Source organism: Scomber scombrus, chromosome 1 (assembly GCF_963691925.1).
Source record: "Scomber scombrus chromosome 1, fScoSco1.1, whole genome shotgun sequence".
Taxonomy (NCBI): domain Eukaryota; kingdom Metazoa; phylum Chordata; class Actinopteri; order Scombriformes; family Scombridae; genus Scomber; species Scomber scombrus.
In genome coordinates, this window is record NC_084970.1 from 3,096,920 (window position 1) to 3,115,685 (window position 18,766).

At 37.1% G+C, this 18,766-nt stretch overlaps 1 protein-coding gene across 1 annotated transcript; it reads left to right on the forward strand.

Annotated features, from left to right (window-relative positions):
• The first annotated feature begins 1,965 nt into the window (after positions 1 to 1,965).
• LOC133979277 (semaphorin-7A-like) lies at positions 1,966 to 15,986 on the forward strand. Its single transcript, XM_062417782.1, has 14 exons — positions 1,966 to 2,074; positions 5,582 to 5,697; positions 5,810 to 5,863; positions 5,955 to 6,053; positions 6,175 to 6,280; positions 6,752 to 6,868; positions 7,002 to 7,144; positions 7,334 to 7,512; positions 7,839 to 7,941; positions 8,741 to 8,936; positions 10,841 to 10,956; positions 11,129 to 11,274; positions 13,286 to 13,359; positions 15,637 to 15,986. Exons 1-14 carry the CDS (start codon positions 1,972 to 1,974, stop codon positions 15,984 to 15,986), a joined length of 1,902 nt encoding a protein of 633 aa, XP_062273766.1. The 5' UTR covers positions 1,966 to 1,971.
• Positions 15,987 to 18,766: the final 2,780 nt, after the last annotated feature.

The following is an 18,766-nucleotide window of genomic DNA, read 5'->3' on the forward strand; positions in this document are numbered from 1 at the left end:
CACTGTTGTAGTATGATTATCAGGTGACCATTGTTGTGTAGCATGATTTTGGTGAGTATACAGTGTATAATATTAACGCTATTGACGATTTTTCATAATAAAATTCCCCAAAAATAAACAAAAACAAATGTTCTGAAATAACTGTTGTAGTATGATTACCAGGTGACCCTTGTTGTGTAGCATGATTTTGGTGAGTATACAGTGTATAATATCAACGCTATTTACGATTTTTCACAATAAAATTCTCCAAAAATAAACAAAAACACGTTTTTCTGAAATAAATGTTGTAGTATGATTATCAGGTGACCCTTGTTGTGTAGCATGATTTTGGTCATCCTACACTGTATAATATTAACGCTATTGATGATTTTTCACAATAAAATTCCCCAAAAATAAACAAAAACATGTTACCTGAAATGACTGTTGTAGTATGATTATCTGGTGACCCTTTTTGTATAGCACTATTTTGGTCATCCTACACTGTATAATATTAACGCTATTGAAAATATCTCAATATAAAATTCCCCAAAAATATGCAAACTTTTTTTTTCTCCCTGAAATCACTGTTGTAGTATGATTATCAGGTGACCATTGTTGTGTAGCATGATTTTGATGAGTATACAGTGTATAATATCAACGCTATTGATGATTTTTCATAATAAAATTCCCCAAAAATAAACAAAAACACATTTTTCTGAAATAACTGTTGTAGTATGATTATCAGGTGACCCTTGTTGTGTAGCATGATTTTGGTCATCCTACACTGTATAATATTAACGCTATTGACGATTTTTCACAATAAAATTCCTAAAAAATAAACAAAAACACCTTTTTATGAAATCACTTATGTAGTATGATTATCAGGTGACCCTCATTGTGTAGCATGATTTTGGTGAGTATACAGTGTAAAATATTGACGATATTGAAGATTTTTGAATATATAAAATCCCCCAAATTATGTCAAAACTAATTTTCCCAAAATAAATGTTGTAGTATGATTACCAGGTGACCCTTGTTGTGTAGCATGATTTTGGTCATCCTACACTGTATAATATTAACGCTATTGACGATTTGTCACACTAAAATTCCCCAAAAATATGCAAAAAGATTTTTTTTCTGAAATTACTGTTGTAGTATGATTATCAGGTGACCCTTGTTGTGTGGAGTGAATATAGTGAAGACTACTGTGTATAATATTGATGCTATTGAAGGGAAATCACATGGAAATCATATGGAACGACAGCACATGACAGTGATGATATTGAAGTATTATACACAAGCACATTTTGTAACAATAACTGTTGTAGTGTGATTATCAGGTGACCGTTGGTGTGTGGAGTGAATTTGGTGAGACTACAGTGAATAAAAGTGGAGATATTGAATATTTTTCGTTTTGGTACTGCACTTTGTAGACGGTCCCTAAACGCTCGCCTCTGCGCCCGCAGCGCATAGAGAGCAATATATTTCCTGCAGCCTGGAGGACGACTCGTTTTGGCGAAAATGAGTTTGTAGTCAATAGTCTACCTTACCACGATAGGAAAGAGGCATTTTTTATGTTTTAACAATGTTTCGTTTGTGAGCTATTCATCGCTGAAGTTCGAATCTGCCAATCTCTTTCTAACTTTACCCAAGTCGATGATAAGTGACAGCAAACCGTCCTTCCTTCCTGTCTTCTTTTCCTTCCTTCCTTCCTTCCTTCCTTCCTTGCCTCCTTCCATCCATCTTTTTAATGATCCGGAACACATGAGATCAAATTGGGCTGTTTGTAGCCCTTGGATGAAATGAGTTTGATACTCCTGATCTAGACTGTTTATGAGAATCCCTTTACCTAATATAAATAAAGTTGTATAAATAGTTGGTTAGGATGACATCTCATGTCCCTGGTGTGTTTTTGTTAGACACACCCCCCCCGCGCCTTTAAACGCTTCTACAGAACAGAAGTCTCTCAGTCAGTTCAGAGACGGACGGAAGATGATCCTCTTATTTCTACCAGCATGTTTGTTATTATCAAGCCTCAACGGTTTAACAGAGGCGAACTTAACGTGTTTACCAAGGATGATATTCACAGAAAAAGGTAAGTTTCGTTTTATTCCTAACATAAATTAAAGCCTGTTAACATCGCAATGTTTTGTTTCATTCCACAAGAGAGAAGACAGGAACATTGCTGTGAACTGTTTTACACGTTACGTTTCATGTTAAAGCTATACGTGACAAAAATATTGATATACACCATCAGAAAATTGCCGCAGTTTAATTATCAGAAGTGCTTTTCTGGCACTAACAGCTGTGTGTTGGAGCAGCAGCTTCAAGCCCTCCAAGTAGTTGTAGTAGGCTACTGTAGTCCTTAACGTTTCTCTTTTAATTTGAATGTTTGTTAACATTGTACAGTTTTAACATCACTGATGCTATTTGCTGATTACATGTTCTCATAACTGTTATAGAAGAATATAAGAATAGAGCCTGTTAGGCCTCATAAAGCCATTCATTTAAATAGTTACTGTTACCATAAACTCATTAACCAGTAGCTTATCAAAGTCACTATAGAATATTGTGTAAATATTAAAACTAACACATGTATGAAAAAATTATGAATTATTATTATTATTATTTTTTTTAAATTAACCTGAATTAAATCACTACGGGGAAACTGTGATATTATTTTGGACAATTGGTCTTTTTTATTTTTTTATTTTATTTTTTTTTATTTTTAACAGAATGTGACAGTAGAAAAACCAGAGGGGTAAATAATGAAATGAATTATGCCTGAATACCATTTAGCTACTTCATTTTAAGGGTCCTGATTATGACCTGAACATACTTGAAATGGAGCCAATATCAAGGAATAAAAAAAACTATTGATATATCAGCTGATTATATTTATAGAATATATACATATGCTTTTTTGTGGTATAAAATGACATCAGTGTCAAGTTACTATAAATACATGTATTAAGATTTAAGAAAAATGGTCAAGTATCTATAAATATAAATACATATATAATATAATATATAATATATATAATATATATTTGTATCATTTTAATTGGGATAGAATTGACCTTTTTGATGAACTTGAACTTTGTCAACAAATGAAAGTCCCAAGGATTTGAAATCTGCCTTTGTTACCCCCCTCTTGAAAGGGGGTGACCCATCTGTTTTAAATAACTATAGACCTATCTCTAAACTCTCTGTTTTGGCAAAAGTGCTGGAATCTCTGGTCAGCTAGCAACTCTATTCTGTCACTATTTCAGTCAGGTTTCCGCAAAAATCATAGTACTACTACTGCTGCTTTGGAGGTCAAAAATGATGTAACAGAAGCTCTTGATGACAAGCAGTTCCGTCTTTCTTTGTTTATAGATGTTTCTAAAGCATTTGATACAGTTGATCACTTGACTTTAATTGATCATCTTACAGCTATTGGTTTTTCTAAACAAGCAGTTGGGTGGTTTGACAATTATCTCACAGGCAGAACCCAAGCTGTTCAGTTAGAGGGTTCTGCCTCAGATTTATTATTTTAAGTACAAAAGGGGGTCCCACAAAGGTTCAATTCTCGGTCCATTATTGTTTACTGTATATATAAATAACCTTGGACAGGACATTCTAAACTCAACTTTTCATGTCTATGCTGATGACACTGTCATCTACTGCTCTGCACCTACTCCTGCAAAGGCTTTTGAATATCTTCAGGATGCTTTTGACAGAATACAGGAACAGCTTTGTCATCTGCAACTTGTTTTAAATGCAGAGAAAACCAAACGTATGTTCTTCAACACTTCAAAAACAGCAAGATCAGCACTGTCTGAGAACATTTTAACAAGAAATGGTCAACAAATAGAGTTGGTATCTACTTTTAAATATCTAGGATTTTTAATTGATGACCACTTTCTACACTAAAGTAAACTGGTAATCGTTGCATGCTCGTTGCCTCAGTATATGTTCATTTATAAAGACATTCTGGATAAAATTCCTTCCTACTTATCTTCACTTTTAATTTGGAAACATGGAGGTCACAATCTCCTCTCAATGGACATTTTGAAACTGTTTTTTCCCAAAGTAGGAACAGAATTAGGAAAGAAAGCATTTAGGTTTTCGGCACCAGCATGATGTGCATTTTCCCATGTCCACCTTCATGTTTACGTGTTTATTTTTGCTGATTATGCAACTTGAATCACGTCTTGTATTTTAATGTGTGTTACTGTCCAAACCTATGTGCTTCTGAGCATGTTTTCATTTGCGATGTTGTGTGTGGGACTGTCTGTTGATACAAAATGTGAACCAGTATTTCCATAAGTCGATGATTCTATCATGTGAAATACAGTGCCACATTTTTCCTCTCTCACTACAATCAGCTTTGCCAAGGTGCCAAAGAGTTCTGTTACACCAAAAATAGATTAAAAGATTGGAACGTATTCTTCTTATCATCGTATGTAAGACATGACACAAACAAGGCGCATTCCTCATGCATTTGTCAGATTAAAAGCTTTTGTAGCTATGACACAAGATAGCTAATTTTAAACAAGATAAAGGTGTAAAGATAGTTGTCATTTGTATTGTGCTTTTCTGATAATAGAGAAGACATAGCACATACACAGTGAGTCTCAAGAAGGGCAACTTTCTTGAAATTATTAATTCAATGTGCAGCTATGATCCATTATCTGTTCGTTGTGTTTTTTCTATGTTATGTGGTTATAAATTTAATATCCTGTTTTCACTTTTGGTTGGGTAAAACAAGTAATTTGAAGATATCATTGTAGGATGGGGGGATTGTATGACAAATTTAAGATTAGGACTTTAATGAAATCCATGTCCCCCTCAGGAGGAATTGTAAAAACGCCAAGTCATCTCATCTCAAGGCACTTTTCACAAAGAGCAGGTCTAAACTGTACTCTTTAATCTAATTTAAAGAGACCCAACATTCCCCTATGACAGCGGCAAGGCAAAATCCTCCTCTTTTTTTAATGGGAAGAAACCTCAAGCCGAAGCGGATTGTAGGTGGGCGACTATCTGCCTTGACTAGTTGGGGTTGAGAGAGAGAGAGAGAAAGAGGAGAGGGCGAAGAGGGAGAGAGGGGAGAGAGGCACAGTAACAAACAACATTGAAAACAATAGGAGCGTGATTTAAGTGGTGACAGCTTCTGTCCGCAAGGCCCTGCCTATCAGGACTCAGACATCATGGGATCAGGATGTTGATGGCCCCAAGCTCTTGCATCCAGCTGTGAGGCGAGAGAGCACAAAGAAGTCCAGGGAAGAGGTTTCAGTTAATGCAGTAATAGTAAATGAATGTAAATAGATAGAGAGAGGAGCTCGGTGCAAGTTATGAACTAATGTTTAAATAATCAATTATGACTTTTGTTAATCGATGCAGAGTCGTCCACGTCTGTATCGCGATGCATCGTATAATCCAGAAATTTCCCCACCCATAATTTCCATCGAACTCAACTGTACTTTGTTTTTAGTGCTTTATGTAAACTCTGAAATTTGACTGTGGTTGTCAGTAAGTCTCAGTATACTTAAACAGTGAACACATTTACAGGAAGATACAAATGTTAACAAAACATGATTTCAATGTTGTTTTACTGTAGAATCAACAATGAAACTTGGACACGATACACCTGTACGTATTCTCGTGGAAGGAGACGCTGTCACAGCTGTTGGACGAACACACCTGAAGTCATTCAACTTTCAAGATCCTAAGAAGGTAAAAAGTATTTCTGACAAGGTTTAATTACAAAGGTCATCTCAAACAAATATCATGTGTCAGTTAATGAAATGACAGAAAAGTGACAGCTCTGTGTTATTTCTCTTCACAGGCTCCTGTGGAAAAGAAGGTGTCGTGGATAGGATGCAGTCCAGCAACAGGAACAGTGAGCACAGATCAGAGCAGTTGGAGTGTTGATTAGATCAGATCATTACTGATAGTTTAATACTTCTTTAATTCTTCTTCTTGTCTTTTAGGATTGCAACTATAAAATCTCTGTGGTGGAAGAGACAGGCAAGAGCAATGAAGTGTTTGTGTGTGGAACCAATGGAAGGCAAACGTTGTGCTGTAACATGGTAGGACACTGTGGAGATGTTCTTGATATCTTACTGAGAATTGAGAATTCTCAGTGTTTAAAAGGAAACACTTGTTAAAAACACCAAATAATAATTTTTGACTTTTTGTGTTTAATTATAGATGCTATCACAGGAGTCAGCCCAGTGCATTCCCTCTGATAATATGAAGAATATTAAAGAAAGCATACAGGATTTCATCATAAAGGAAGGTGAACCATCTGTTCTTGGTGAGGGTTTTTTTTTTTTTGTACTCACATGATTATTTTTAAATTCCTAGATGAATTTTTCTTGCTTTCTAATTCACCAGTTTTACATGATTTATGGAGCACTGCTAACCAGCTTTTACTCAGTTCAACACATCCTACAGTGTCTACTGTGTCATGTCTTATCTTTCTGTCATACGTCATAATGTAAATGACTTCCTCTACTCTGCTATAAATGCAAATAATAATAGTACATGCTTCCTGCTTTTACCTACCACTATTAGTCAGCTGCGTTCTTGACTCTTGACTCCAGTTTGTCCAATTGAATTAAATTGATCAAATCCACTACAGCTGCATTATGCATCTCACACAAGATTTAGTTATCCATAAGCAGTTTTTAACTACCACTGACAGGAAAACTGGTGTCTTTGCTGCAAACCAAAAGTACCATGATGCATCTATGACACCTTTTTAAAATTGCAATTGTTTGTTCAGTCCTTCCAAAATCTGCAGGAGATGAGGCTCTCTTCATTACACACTCTGGATCTCAAGTCAGTGTTGGCATCCACAAGTTTGGGAAAAATAAAGTTGGACCAGCAACCCACGATAAAGGTATTTAATATGGAGATGGATTGGTTTTCTCTTCAGACCTGAGAAGTTTATTTAGTTAAATGATGTCACCTTAAATGTTCTTCATGTCCCAAGGCTGTAGAGACAACTAATAACTTAGTTTTTCTGTCTCTAGAGCAGTACTATGTGGGTTTGGTACGCAGTGAACGGAAAGACGATGAGTTACAGAACAGAGTTTATGCCTTCTACAAGGAGAAAAACAAGGACACAAGCTTGGACAGTGAGATGTGGCTGCCCTATGTGACCCAGGTTTGCATGGTATGGCCTGCAAAATCACACTTTCAGATTAAATACCTGTCATGCAACATGTTAACAAGATCATATGAATAAAACACTGTATAATTTGCTTTTAGTAGCTGCTTGATTATTGCATGACAATGTATTGCACATTTTGAGGGAGTAGTTGGCTTTTCCAGTGACTCTCCTCTGGCTGTATGTTGTATCTAGGCAGATAATGGTGGGCCCAAGAACAATCTACAGTTCAGCTGGACGTCCCAGATGAATGCCAGGCTCTATTGTGGAGACCCTGAAAACAGACAGTACTTCTCTGAGCTGATAGATGTGGCTACTATACATGCAGACCGGTGGCAGGATACCAGGGTTTATGCACTCTTCAGAAATGAATGGTAGGTCATCCATGTGTTCCAGCAAAGGTGGAAATATTGTATTGTATAATATATTGTAATGTCTTAGTCAAGTAAAATCAGTTTGAGTCAAATTGCTTGTGCTTTTTCCAAAAATATAAACCAATGGCAAAAGTTTTTAGACTTTTCAGTTTCGTGTGAGTCAACCACAATAATGTGATATCAGGTCCAGAATGACTTAGCTGTTATGTCTTCACGTGAAACAGCGTCACATGTTATGTCCAGCTGTAAAACTAAACCTAAATATGTGACCACAAACTAACATGTCATGGGAATTAAGACTTGCTGACCTCTGTGTCTCTCTGCAGGGGTATGAGTGCTGTTTGTGTCTACACCATACAAGAAATTGACAAAGTCTTCACACACTCCACTTTCAAAGGCTCTGACATGCAAAACAGCAGGTCTAGAACGGTATGTGTCCTTCAGATATCTTGAAGTTAAAAATGTTACAACTAGTCTTGTCACAAAACAATTTCTGACATAAAAGTTGAACTGCTGTTTCAGTAATACTACGGCCATGATCTCAATATAGTTACAATCATGAATTGATGTTTCAGCACACCTTAAAGATGGCACTGAAGCACCAGAATAGCTGTGTTTCTCACTATTTCTTCAGGAAACATTTTCCCAAATTTGGCTCAGTTTTGGCCTCAAAGTCATAATTGCTGTCAATTCCCGACTTTGGCTCCCCCTAGTGGTAGTAAAATGTCCTATCTGTATATTGTTATATATTTTGAGCATTTTATGTTTCATTAGCTAGCCTACATAGAGATTACAAGAAACGAAGGGTGAGAGAGATAGGGAATAATAAATGAAGCGACATGAACCTCAGGACTGGAGGTGGAAAAAAACCCTTTGCTGACTCAATATGAATAGCTGAATACGTAGTTCGCTTTTTGTAAGCTCACTGATTGCATCACTGTTCAAATGCACCTTAGTTCGTACATCAATTGATTAATGCGTTACAATTACTAACGTTGTCAGGTTCGGTGCTGATTCTGAGTTCAGTTTGTCGCCATTTCAAATTGGCACACTCAGTTCAGTCCATAACTAGGTCTCTACAGTCACTGCTTATAAGGTTAAAGATTCAACATCTGCCTGTTTACAAAAGGCTAGCCTGTTTCAGCTAATATGGTTCTGAAGAGAATTAAATGTTTTAAGAGTCTGTCCCTCTTTCATTAGTTTACAACCAAAAGTCTTCTTTCTTCAGTGTGTTGCAGATAGCACAAAGATGTCTATAGATGCCCTGAACTCGATCAAGACGACCTCAGAGATGGAGCAGTGGGTCCAGCCTGTGGGAAACTCTGGCCCACTTCTGATTAATCGACACAGCTACACTCACATCCTTGCTGACAGTCCGCAGCAGAAGAGGAATAATCACCACCCGGTCCTGTTTCTGTCTCTAAGTGAGTACAACAGTGACATGAATCAGGGAAGTTGATACTAATAATAATGTACTGTACTGTATATTTGTGCATATTTGAGATTGATTACGCACTCTGGTTGAAATCCCTTAACTAGTTTGTTATACTGGGTTAAAGCATTCATTAGCACAAGGCTAAATAAGACTGGCTTTGATACATGGGCAATGCATAGGAAATACCAAGGAGAGCAAAATACTTGTAACTCTTTATTCAATAAGAAAAGAAACAAATGACAGATTTGGCAGCAGCGAATATCACAAGAAATGAGTTTCGGCTGTGTTGTAACTGATTTGGCCCACAGGCTCTCATTTGTTTATTGTTTCTGGGTTGTGAATCATCGTAGGGAGAAGCATTACTGAATAGTTGACAGGAAGTAATGGCCTCAGGGCATGGATCAAGTCACCTCCTAGGCTTGTTTTAGTAGGTGTGTGATGTGACTCCCTCAGGCTTCAAACACAAGTTTGATGCCTGAGGTTTGACGCACCAAGTTTCATGGTGTGGATCTTACAACATGCTTTAACTTTTAAACTGAACGCCAAGTTGAAGTGTAGTGCTATGTGGTACAAGTTGGCTTGGACTAAAAACCAAAAATCCCAGATTTGAATCCCATCAATGATATTTAGCTTTACTTAGCCTCTTAAAAATATACATAAGGAAAGTCTTTTTTTGAAAAAAATGTTTTCTTATGACTGAGTAACTGACTGACCTATGGCCTCAAACTACGCCTTTGGTTTTGGTATGACACCAGTTGCTTTTCTTCCCAAAAACAGAAATACATCATCTGCAGTTATCGTGTGGGTTTATAGTGTGTTATTTTATCTCATATGACTTACATGCTGTGTGGCTGCACTCTTGCACGCATTGATAACAAAACACATTGCCAACTTCTGTTATGTGATACTGACTGGAGCGTTGTCATTCTTCCTATGAAGTCCTTCCCATCTGTGAAGATTCTTAGTATGAGTATCAGTCATCAGTTTGCGTTACAGTTGGACAGTGGATATTGGTTAGTCTAGCTTGAAAGCTTAGAAGTTACTTTTTTCATGTTATTCAACACCTGCTTCATTGGCTGCTGTTACACACTATTTAGCATTAGCTCCTTTATATTATCCTATGAACCATAAGCACACAACACCAAGGCGATACAGTCTGTGTGTATGTGTGTGTGTGTGTGTGTGTGTGTGTGTGTGTGTGTGTGTGTGTGTGTGTGTGTGTGTGTGTGTGTGTGTGTGTGTGTATATATATATATATATATATAGCAACTTTAATTTCAGTTCAACTTTAAGATTTGAAAAGCTGGATAAGTTTTGAAAAGTGTAACTAAGTGGAAAACAGAAGTGTAACTTTAAACCAAATCAGCTAAAGTTAGGGTGCTCTATAATTATATGTTAGCCCCACACAGAGTGAACTTTCATCATCATCACCTTCCTTTGACCTACATACTCTCACTAGTACATTCCAGTGAATGAGAAAGTTTTTTTCCAAACTTTCTACTGGTACTTTATATATGACAACAACCTACAAGTGTGAGTGTGAATGAACCTACTGAACACTGTTATAAAATGCCCAACAATTGGCACAGTCCAAGTAGCCAAAACAAACCTAAATCAGCACTTCAGCTGTTTTTGTCAGCTTCAAATCATAAATACTGCGTCCATGCCCAGGTTGGTCTACATGTTCACATATTAATCTGGTTCTTTCCACTTTGTAGCAGTAACTGGATAAAGGCATTAAGCAGGTTTTGAAGTAGAAGGATTTCTTAAGAATCTTTTTTTATCAGGAATGTTGCTTTGCAGGATGAATCAGGAATCAGGTTTTGGTGTATTTAGACATGCTTTTGGTATTAAGTCATCCTCCTCCTTTCCCTCTCCTGTGGCTTTTAACAGAGAATGGAGGAGTTCACAAGGTAACGCAGAATAAAAGTCACGCCTTTGTCATCGCTGAAAATCAACCTTTCAACCATAGAGCCCACATCCTCAGCATCACCCTCAACCAACCCTCTGTGAGTAATGTTTTTTCCCCACCCAGACACCATCATGGTAGTTGTGTTTTTTGTGAGATAAATGAAAATAGTGGCACCTCTTAAAACGGTGTACATTTTTTGGATGCTTTATCCAGAACGTTAATGTTTTAATAAAAGGGTCAATAATGGATGTACTGTGTATTCTTTACAGAGGAAACTGTATGTGAGCTCCGCAAGTGAACTGGTCCAACTGGACGTGGCAGACTGTACCCATTATGGAGACACCTGCCAGGAATGTATCTTAGCCAGAGATCCGTACTGCGGCTGGAATGGCGAACACTGCGTCCTTGCAACACAGTAAGACCACCGATCTCTAGCTGGAAATCTTTAAACTAAATATCCAAACATGCATTCTTCAGTTGCATCATTGTAACACACAACAAAAATGTCTTAGAGTTTTCTTGTAAACCGAAAAATATAACATTCACTGTTTCTAGTGAATTCCCTGTTACTAGTACCCTAGTATGGAAATCCTCCTATAGACCAACATGCGTAACCAGATGAGGATATTCTCAGCATTTGACCAATTAACGGTTAACCATGAGCATCTATGTGTGATGGATTGCAGCGTTCTTCTTCACTGGTATTTTTGGTGTTAAGTGGCAGCTGAACAGCATGAAAGTGGCAGCAGTAAAATGTATCACAACACCTAAGTGCTCGCGTGAATGCTTGTGCGTCCTTGTGTGCGTGCACGATACAATGACGCTGTATTTGACATGATATGTTACTCAGTCCAACTTAACTTGATTTATTTAGCCATCGTTAAGCAGAAAATATGATGATGGTAAATACCGAGCATACAGATGAAGAAAGCAGAAGATGAATATTCTGCAGAAGTAGTTTGAGAGGTTTCTGTGGACATTTTCATGGCTACGTGGCTGATCATTTCCAAATGTGAGTGTCATATGCGCAATCAACCAAAAGTGAAAGATATATAGAGCCTCTTGATTTAAAACAGGACTTCCATAAAACAACTGATTACAACAGAGCTAGGATTTCCCAAGGGGATTTAATACTGAAGCCATAATTCAAAATAAATAAACAGAAGCAGCGTCAGAGAGGATTGTTTGAGTTTCCACTGTAAAGATTTGTTTAATGATCATCTGATGTGGCTGTTCGCAGATAAACAGAAGTCACATGACTACAGTCACTTGACTAGTGTGACTAAAGTGTTTGGTTGTTATTGTTGTAAAGTACAGCTAACAGAAAAGATTTTATTTCAACAAATTCTCATTACGACAAAGACATGTTCTTTACTACTATGAGAAAAAATGGGATGGATTTCTTTTGTTCGCAGTACAGCAACTTTTATCTCTAAAATTTAAAAAGTGTTTTTATCTCTTGAGGAAATCAAGTAAAATGTATCTAATATAAAAATATATCACATCCTGTGCATCCGTTTACTGTTTGGAAAGACAGTCTGATCAATTCTGATTATAAAAAGTTGTTGTCATAACATCGAAAGGAGAACTTGCAGCTGTCACAGAGACACAGTGTGATCACAAGTTGACTAAAAATAAAGGTTGATTTCACCGTAAAGGAAGAACCACAAAAGCAGGTGGAGAACTAGATTTCCTAGTGTGTGGGGGTGTGTGTGGTTGTGTGGGGGTGTACGCTACATGAAAAAAACGACAACACCTAGTTCTGCATATTTCACAGAGGCGTACATCTGCAAATACCCTCCCTCTTTCTGATGTGGTTGCTGACTTTCCTCTGAAGGATATATTTGGTCCAAATGTGGGTCTGATTCATAATTTATTGATTTTGTCTGGAGGAAATGATGGTAGTATTAGTAATGGATACTACTATCTGAAGACTGACTATGAATCATAATAGGAGTGTATTGTTGTTCTGACTAAAAGTTATAGTCAATTTCCACATAATCCATGTATATAGTGCTACTAACTCACCTCCTAAGGCTGTAAAAACTATGACTTCATATATTGAAACCATTCAGTTTCATTTAAATTCTTCAGATTTCCTGTTGTTCCCAAAAAGAACACAAACACACATGATTTAAAATGATATACTGTCTTCTGATTACAGAGACTTGAGCTTACTTCTACAAACAGTTTTAAAAGTGTGAAGCCTGAGAGGAAAGAACACTGGTGGGTTTCTGTGTTTAGGGGTCGCGAGAAGGAAAGCCAGCCCACAATACATTTCCTGAACGTTGTGCTAAACTTTCCCTTATCAGTCATGCAACAGAAACACTGTGTGTGCATAAGGGTGGTGAGTTTTTATAACTTTCTGTAATAGAAACTCAACTCATGCTGATCTTTGTAACTCAGATTCATTGTTCCTTTCACAGGAACACACTGCAGGATGTGGACAATGGGAGCCATGCTGAATGCCCTCCTCCATTAAAGTTTCAAAGCTTCAAAGGTATGAAGATATTTAAGAGTTTACTACCATGAACATCCCCATCTGAACTTTTAAAGACCTCATGAATTATACCTATATCACATTTATAACGGAGAGGTTTAACATGCTGTTTACAGTGTACTGGAAAACAAGAAGTTGCTGTGGTATCAGCTGGTCATAAATAAGAGCAAACCTAAAACCTAAATCAACCAGTGGACACATGTAGTGGTCATTAAAGGTTGACAGTATTGAAATATTATTTAAAGCAAAGTTTGTGCATAAATGTTACTATCATGCATTGATAACTATTTGTGACAGAATCTCCAGTATGTCAGCCCCAATTTCTCCACATACTTTACAACTGTTGTAAAACACACTCCTGTCTGAGCAAGAGACTAAACTGAAAAAAAAAAGGATCTGTGATTTTATCTGACATTCTGAATTAGCAGCAAACCGTCTTCATCAAACTGGGTGTGGTTCCGCTTTATTTATTGTAAAGGAAGCGGTCGACTGATTTAATTTTTTGTAGTTCTTAGCATTAGTGTATTTACTGCTTGTAAAGATAAGAGAGGCCTCACTGGGGTCGCTGTGGCTCAGGAAGTAGATCAGAAGATCGGCGGTTCGATTCATGGCTCCTCCGGTCTGCATGTTGAAGTTTCCTTGGGCAAGATACTGAACCCTAAATTGCTCCCAAAGGCTGTGCCAATGGTGTATGAATGTGTGTGTGAATGATTAGATCCTCCTGATGAGCAGGTTGACACCCTGCATGGTAGTCCCTGCCATCAGCGTATGAATGCGTGTGTGAATGGGTGAATTTATCATTTTTAGTGTTCAGAAGACTAGAAAGGTGGTATACAAGTGCAGTTCATTTACATAGGCTCATATGCAAATTATCTTCAGCAAATCATTGAGTGCTTAAAGCCATATACAGTGGAGTCCAAAACTCTCAAACCACTTTCCAAGAATAGGTAAGTGGTCACTGTATGTAAAAGATGTATATTTGTAACTTGGGACACACTGGAATATATTTTATTTCCCTTTAATCAAGTTCTTTCAAGGTCTTGCAGGCTTTGAACCACATACAACAGAACAGTGTGTGTTGGGACAGCATTGATAATAGGCAAACATACAGTGCAAATAAAAAATTGTAAAGTCAAATAAACATGTAAAACATGCTGGGAATAGTGTGTAGACACAGATGAACTGGTTTTACTGCCTGATAGCTGAGTGGGTTCTGTGAGAGACAGAGAGGTGTATGCTTCACAGAATAATATCATCATCATATTATTTGAACTTTGTGGTTCAGTTATGTTTTTGACTTTTCCCCTGTTATTACAGTCACGTCATCATACCTAAGTAATCATTACATTTTGCTAAAATACATACTGCCTGTCATTTGGTCTGCATTACTGACTTGACCTCTTATCATCATTTTTACCACATGCTTCACATGAAATGAAACACTTAAAACCACAGTATTTCCAGGAAGTGTTGTATCTTGCTCAGGATGCAATATGGTAGTGTAGTAATATGTGTCAGTGACATCGTGACCTTTGCTCATGATGTTTGCGCTACGCTCACAGACAATATTGTCCTGCAGGTAAGTTATTATGATAGGTATTAATAAAATGGATCATGTGTCCACTATCTGTTCGTAACTACCAACATGCAGTCTGTACTGCTGTGGTTGACTCTTAAGTGACCTTTTCAGCTGCAGCAGGCAGCTCTAAAAACCAAAGGCACGCTACCTGCCCAGCACCACACAATGGACAGACTAATTTAGTAGCTGGCGGGTGAAGACAATGGAGCATTTAGCAGCTATCTATTCCTAATTCACAAAGCATCACATCGCGGAAATAGCTAAAGTAAAAGAATTCACACTGGGATCTTTTGGGTGCGCCATACTCTACAGCAACTTATTTTCATTCCTAAATTAAAAGTACAGTCTCTTTCAAATCAATTTTAATTAGATCTCACCATTACTTTTCAATTATTTTACTTGCTTGACAAAAGAAAGGGCCCTCCTACATCCTGAAACACCTCCTACATACAATACAGGATGTCCTCCTCCATCTATAATACATTGGTCCACTTCAGATGTTACATTTGCCTTATTGCATCAATAAACCTACACCATCTGTTGCATACAGGAAGAGGATCCAGGCACTTGAGTCAGTGCCAAGAAGCTTTACATGCTATGCAGCTGTAATATGAACCTGCGTGGCTAAAAAGGTTAAATAAATCAAACAAATTAATTCCACCTTTAACTTTGAGCTTGTGTTCTTTTCTCTGTGATAGGATCAGGCAGCAGTGCAGATAGCACTATGGACAGGATTAAGGTCCCCTCTAAGTCCAAGTATTTCCTCCAGTGCCCAGTGACTTCCCACCATGCCCAGTACATCTGGCGCCATGATAATGAACCAGTACCCTGCAGCGTGAGGGATCAACAGTGCCTCCTTTTGATCGACAGCATGGGTCCTGAGCAGGTGGGATCTTACATATGTGAGTCAGAGGAGATGGGCTACAGAAAAGTCCTGGCACAGTACCGACTAGAGATAGGAAGCGGGTCAGGGATCCGCTCATCAAGCCCACTGGTCCTGGTTTGTCTAGTGGTGACACTGATCAAGAGTGTGTCCTGCTGGTCCTGAGTAAATATGATTCCAATGAAAGGAGACAGATGTTAATATTGAATCCTCATCAACCAAAATATTTTGTTACACATTGTTTTATTTGTTCTTAGATTAACTAACAAAACTAAAGCATTGCAAGTGCAGTAACATTTTTGATGAAAATTTCAATTTGACTAACACTCTGCTTCATTGATGGTGAAAATTCTAATAAGAATAATCTATCATACATAATTAGTCATGGAGGCCGCTGTGGGGGTTCAAAGCACATATTCAAATGAATATAAAGAAGAAAATGTGTTTAAAAGTTGAATCCTCTCCCTCTGAGCATGTGCAAATCCTTTCACCCTCCGCTGCACTGTATATGCACCTTACGCCTTCAGCTGCGCTTAAACAGCAGAATGGATATTTCAGCAATAATAATTCCACATCTTGCATAATTTAATGTTTGTAACTATGTTTCTTGACAACTTTTTTCCATATGTGTTGAGTGTGAAATGTGAGTGGTCAGCAATATTTAATGTCTCCTGTATTATTATTACTATTCAAGTCACAGACAGTAGACAAAAGTGTCAGATAAAAAGATAACATAGTCTTCTTGCTTGTTCTGTACAACACTTGACTTGTATATTATTTTTAATATATATACATTTTCTTAGCAGGAATGTAATGATACTATGTGTTGGCAAAGATGGTAGCATTACTGTCGAGTTGCTTAATATGCTGAAACTAGATTCTTACAGAAAGATGCAATGTGATTCTTGTAACATGCCCTGTATGTTGCACCTACTTCCCTTAATGTGATGCATCATAAGCAAAGTGTTTGTATTAGTGTGCACTTAGCTGCAACTTCCTTTGTTGTTGTACTACCTCATGTTTGTTGGTTGCACTCTGAGCCATTTAGTCAAGACTGTTAGTAAAATTCAAGATGTCAACATCAGATTGTGAAATGTTGAAAATGCAAAGTTGATATGTGGTGATATGTGTCAGGTGTTCGCACTTAAACACATGATTCAGTTAGTTTCACCTTGTTGCTTTCATTCAGAGCTTAAGCACTTTATTTTGGGAATATTTGATGTGATTGTGTGATGTTTGTAACTTGTACAGATTTAGCATTAAGTCCTAGAATGTCATATCATTGCAACAGAAGCAGCAATACTTTTTCTACATTCTCATTCTGTGTCAAAACCTGGTGCCTACATTACCCACAATGCAAAGAAATTCCACAGAAGTCTGATAACTACTTTGTAATGCCACACCTTTGTCAGTAATCATCAGCTGTAACCCTTCAGTGACACCCGAGGACACTTATCAGATTTCATTCATAAGAACGTGTTGTACCACTTCCCAGAAACGTCATTTGTAAAAATGTTGCAGTTTCTTTAACACTTTGACTCACTGGTCAACATAAGGTTGAAGAGATAAATGTGCCAAAAATCCAAATCAATTGCTCAAATTTGATTGTAGATTATGTAAACAGGATGCTAATGATACCTGGCACAGGGCAGACATAGTTGGTTTTGGTTGATCTATGTTGTTTAACCTCCACTTTTTGCTATATATATTTTTGTAAGTTAAGAAAATAATTCTTTAAACCATGTTTCTGTATTTATATGCATTCTTTTCTCTATGTATATGTGTGTATATATATATATGTTTTTAAATGTCATCCTGCAGTTTAGTGTCACTCTTCATACTCTCATAGTTCAGTTCCTCAAACTGAGAAATGATAGTAACACACTACATGCACCACTTCATGTTTCATAGAATGTATACTGTTTAGAGTCCTCACACATTGATATAATGAATGATGTGTGAAAAACCACATCTGTCCCCCATCTGGGAAATGGGTTGGGACACAGCCGCACGGAAAATACAGAAAGGCTTTTCTCAACCTACATTGTGACATTTACTCAAGCAACATTGCAATGAAGTGACTGGAGGGGAAAGCTCTCATGTGAAGTCTTCTTGGTTAATTGATCACATTTACATACTGGCACTCCCCAAAACCAGAGTGACTCAGAAAAATGTCTGAGTTGATGCACATGTGGAAGAATCAAAGTGACAAAGTCGTATTTCTTGTTTAGGAACTTGCTTAACTGATGTCACAGAAAATGTGGATGTGCGTTACCTTACTGCAAGAGAAATTTTAAAGGATGTGAAAAATGCTTTTGTGGGAGTGTCACCAAGCTGATAATCTTAATGCTGCAGTGAGGATGTGATAAACATTAAAGGGTGTGTCGTATGTTGCTCTCTGAAACAGATGACATTAAAAAAGGAGAAGAAAAAACAAACACACATGGAATAAGATATAAAGTAAAACTTTATATCAAGTCTAAAGCCCTGAGAACCATATCTTTATATTACTAATATGAACAAAACTGAATGTGTGAAAACCACTTTGGAAAAGTGCTCCTCTTAAATACAATCAGCACAAACCAGTTTTTACAAGCATTCATGTGTTTTGTCCTATTTTTTTTTAGTTTGCTTTAATCAAAGAGAAACTATGATATAAGTAATATCATTATTATCATGTCCATACTAATAATAATAATAACAGTACAAAAATATGCACAAACCCCACAGTTCAATTAATATACGGAGCATTGTACAAGCCAAAAACAACAACATAAAATTGATAAATGAGGTATTCGATAACCACTTGCATATGCGCCTGTTTTTACACAGATCAGGTTAGTTTTTTTTAAACAATTTAAAACTGAATTAACTCCAAAATCATCTGAGAGACAAAAGCTTCTGCAGACTTCCAACTTCACAGCTTCCTGAGTGACGAGACCTTG

Coding starts and splice junctions, on each gene's coding strand:
- LOC133979277 (XM_062417782.1), top strand. CDS start 1,972: ATGATCCTCTTATTTCTACCAGCATGTTTGTTATTATCAAGCCTCAAC. Junction 7,145..7,333: donor ATGTGACCCAGGTTTGCATG/GTATGGCCTGCA, acceptor TGTTGTATCTAG/GCAGATAATGGTGGGCCCAA. Junction 10,957..11,128: donor TCACCCTCAACCAACCCTCT/GTGAGTAATGTT, acceptor TATTCTTTACAG/AGGAAACTGTATGTGAGCTC.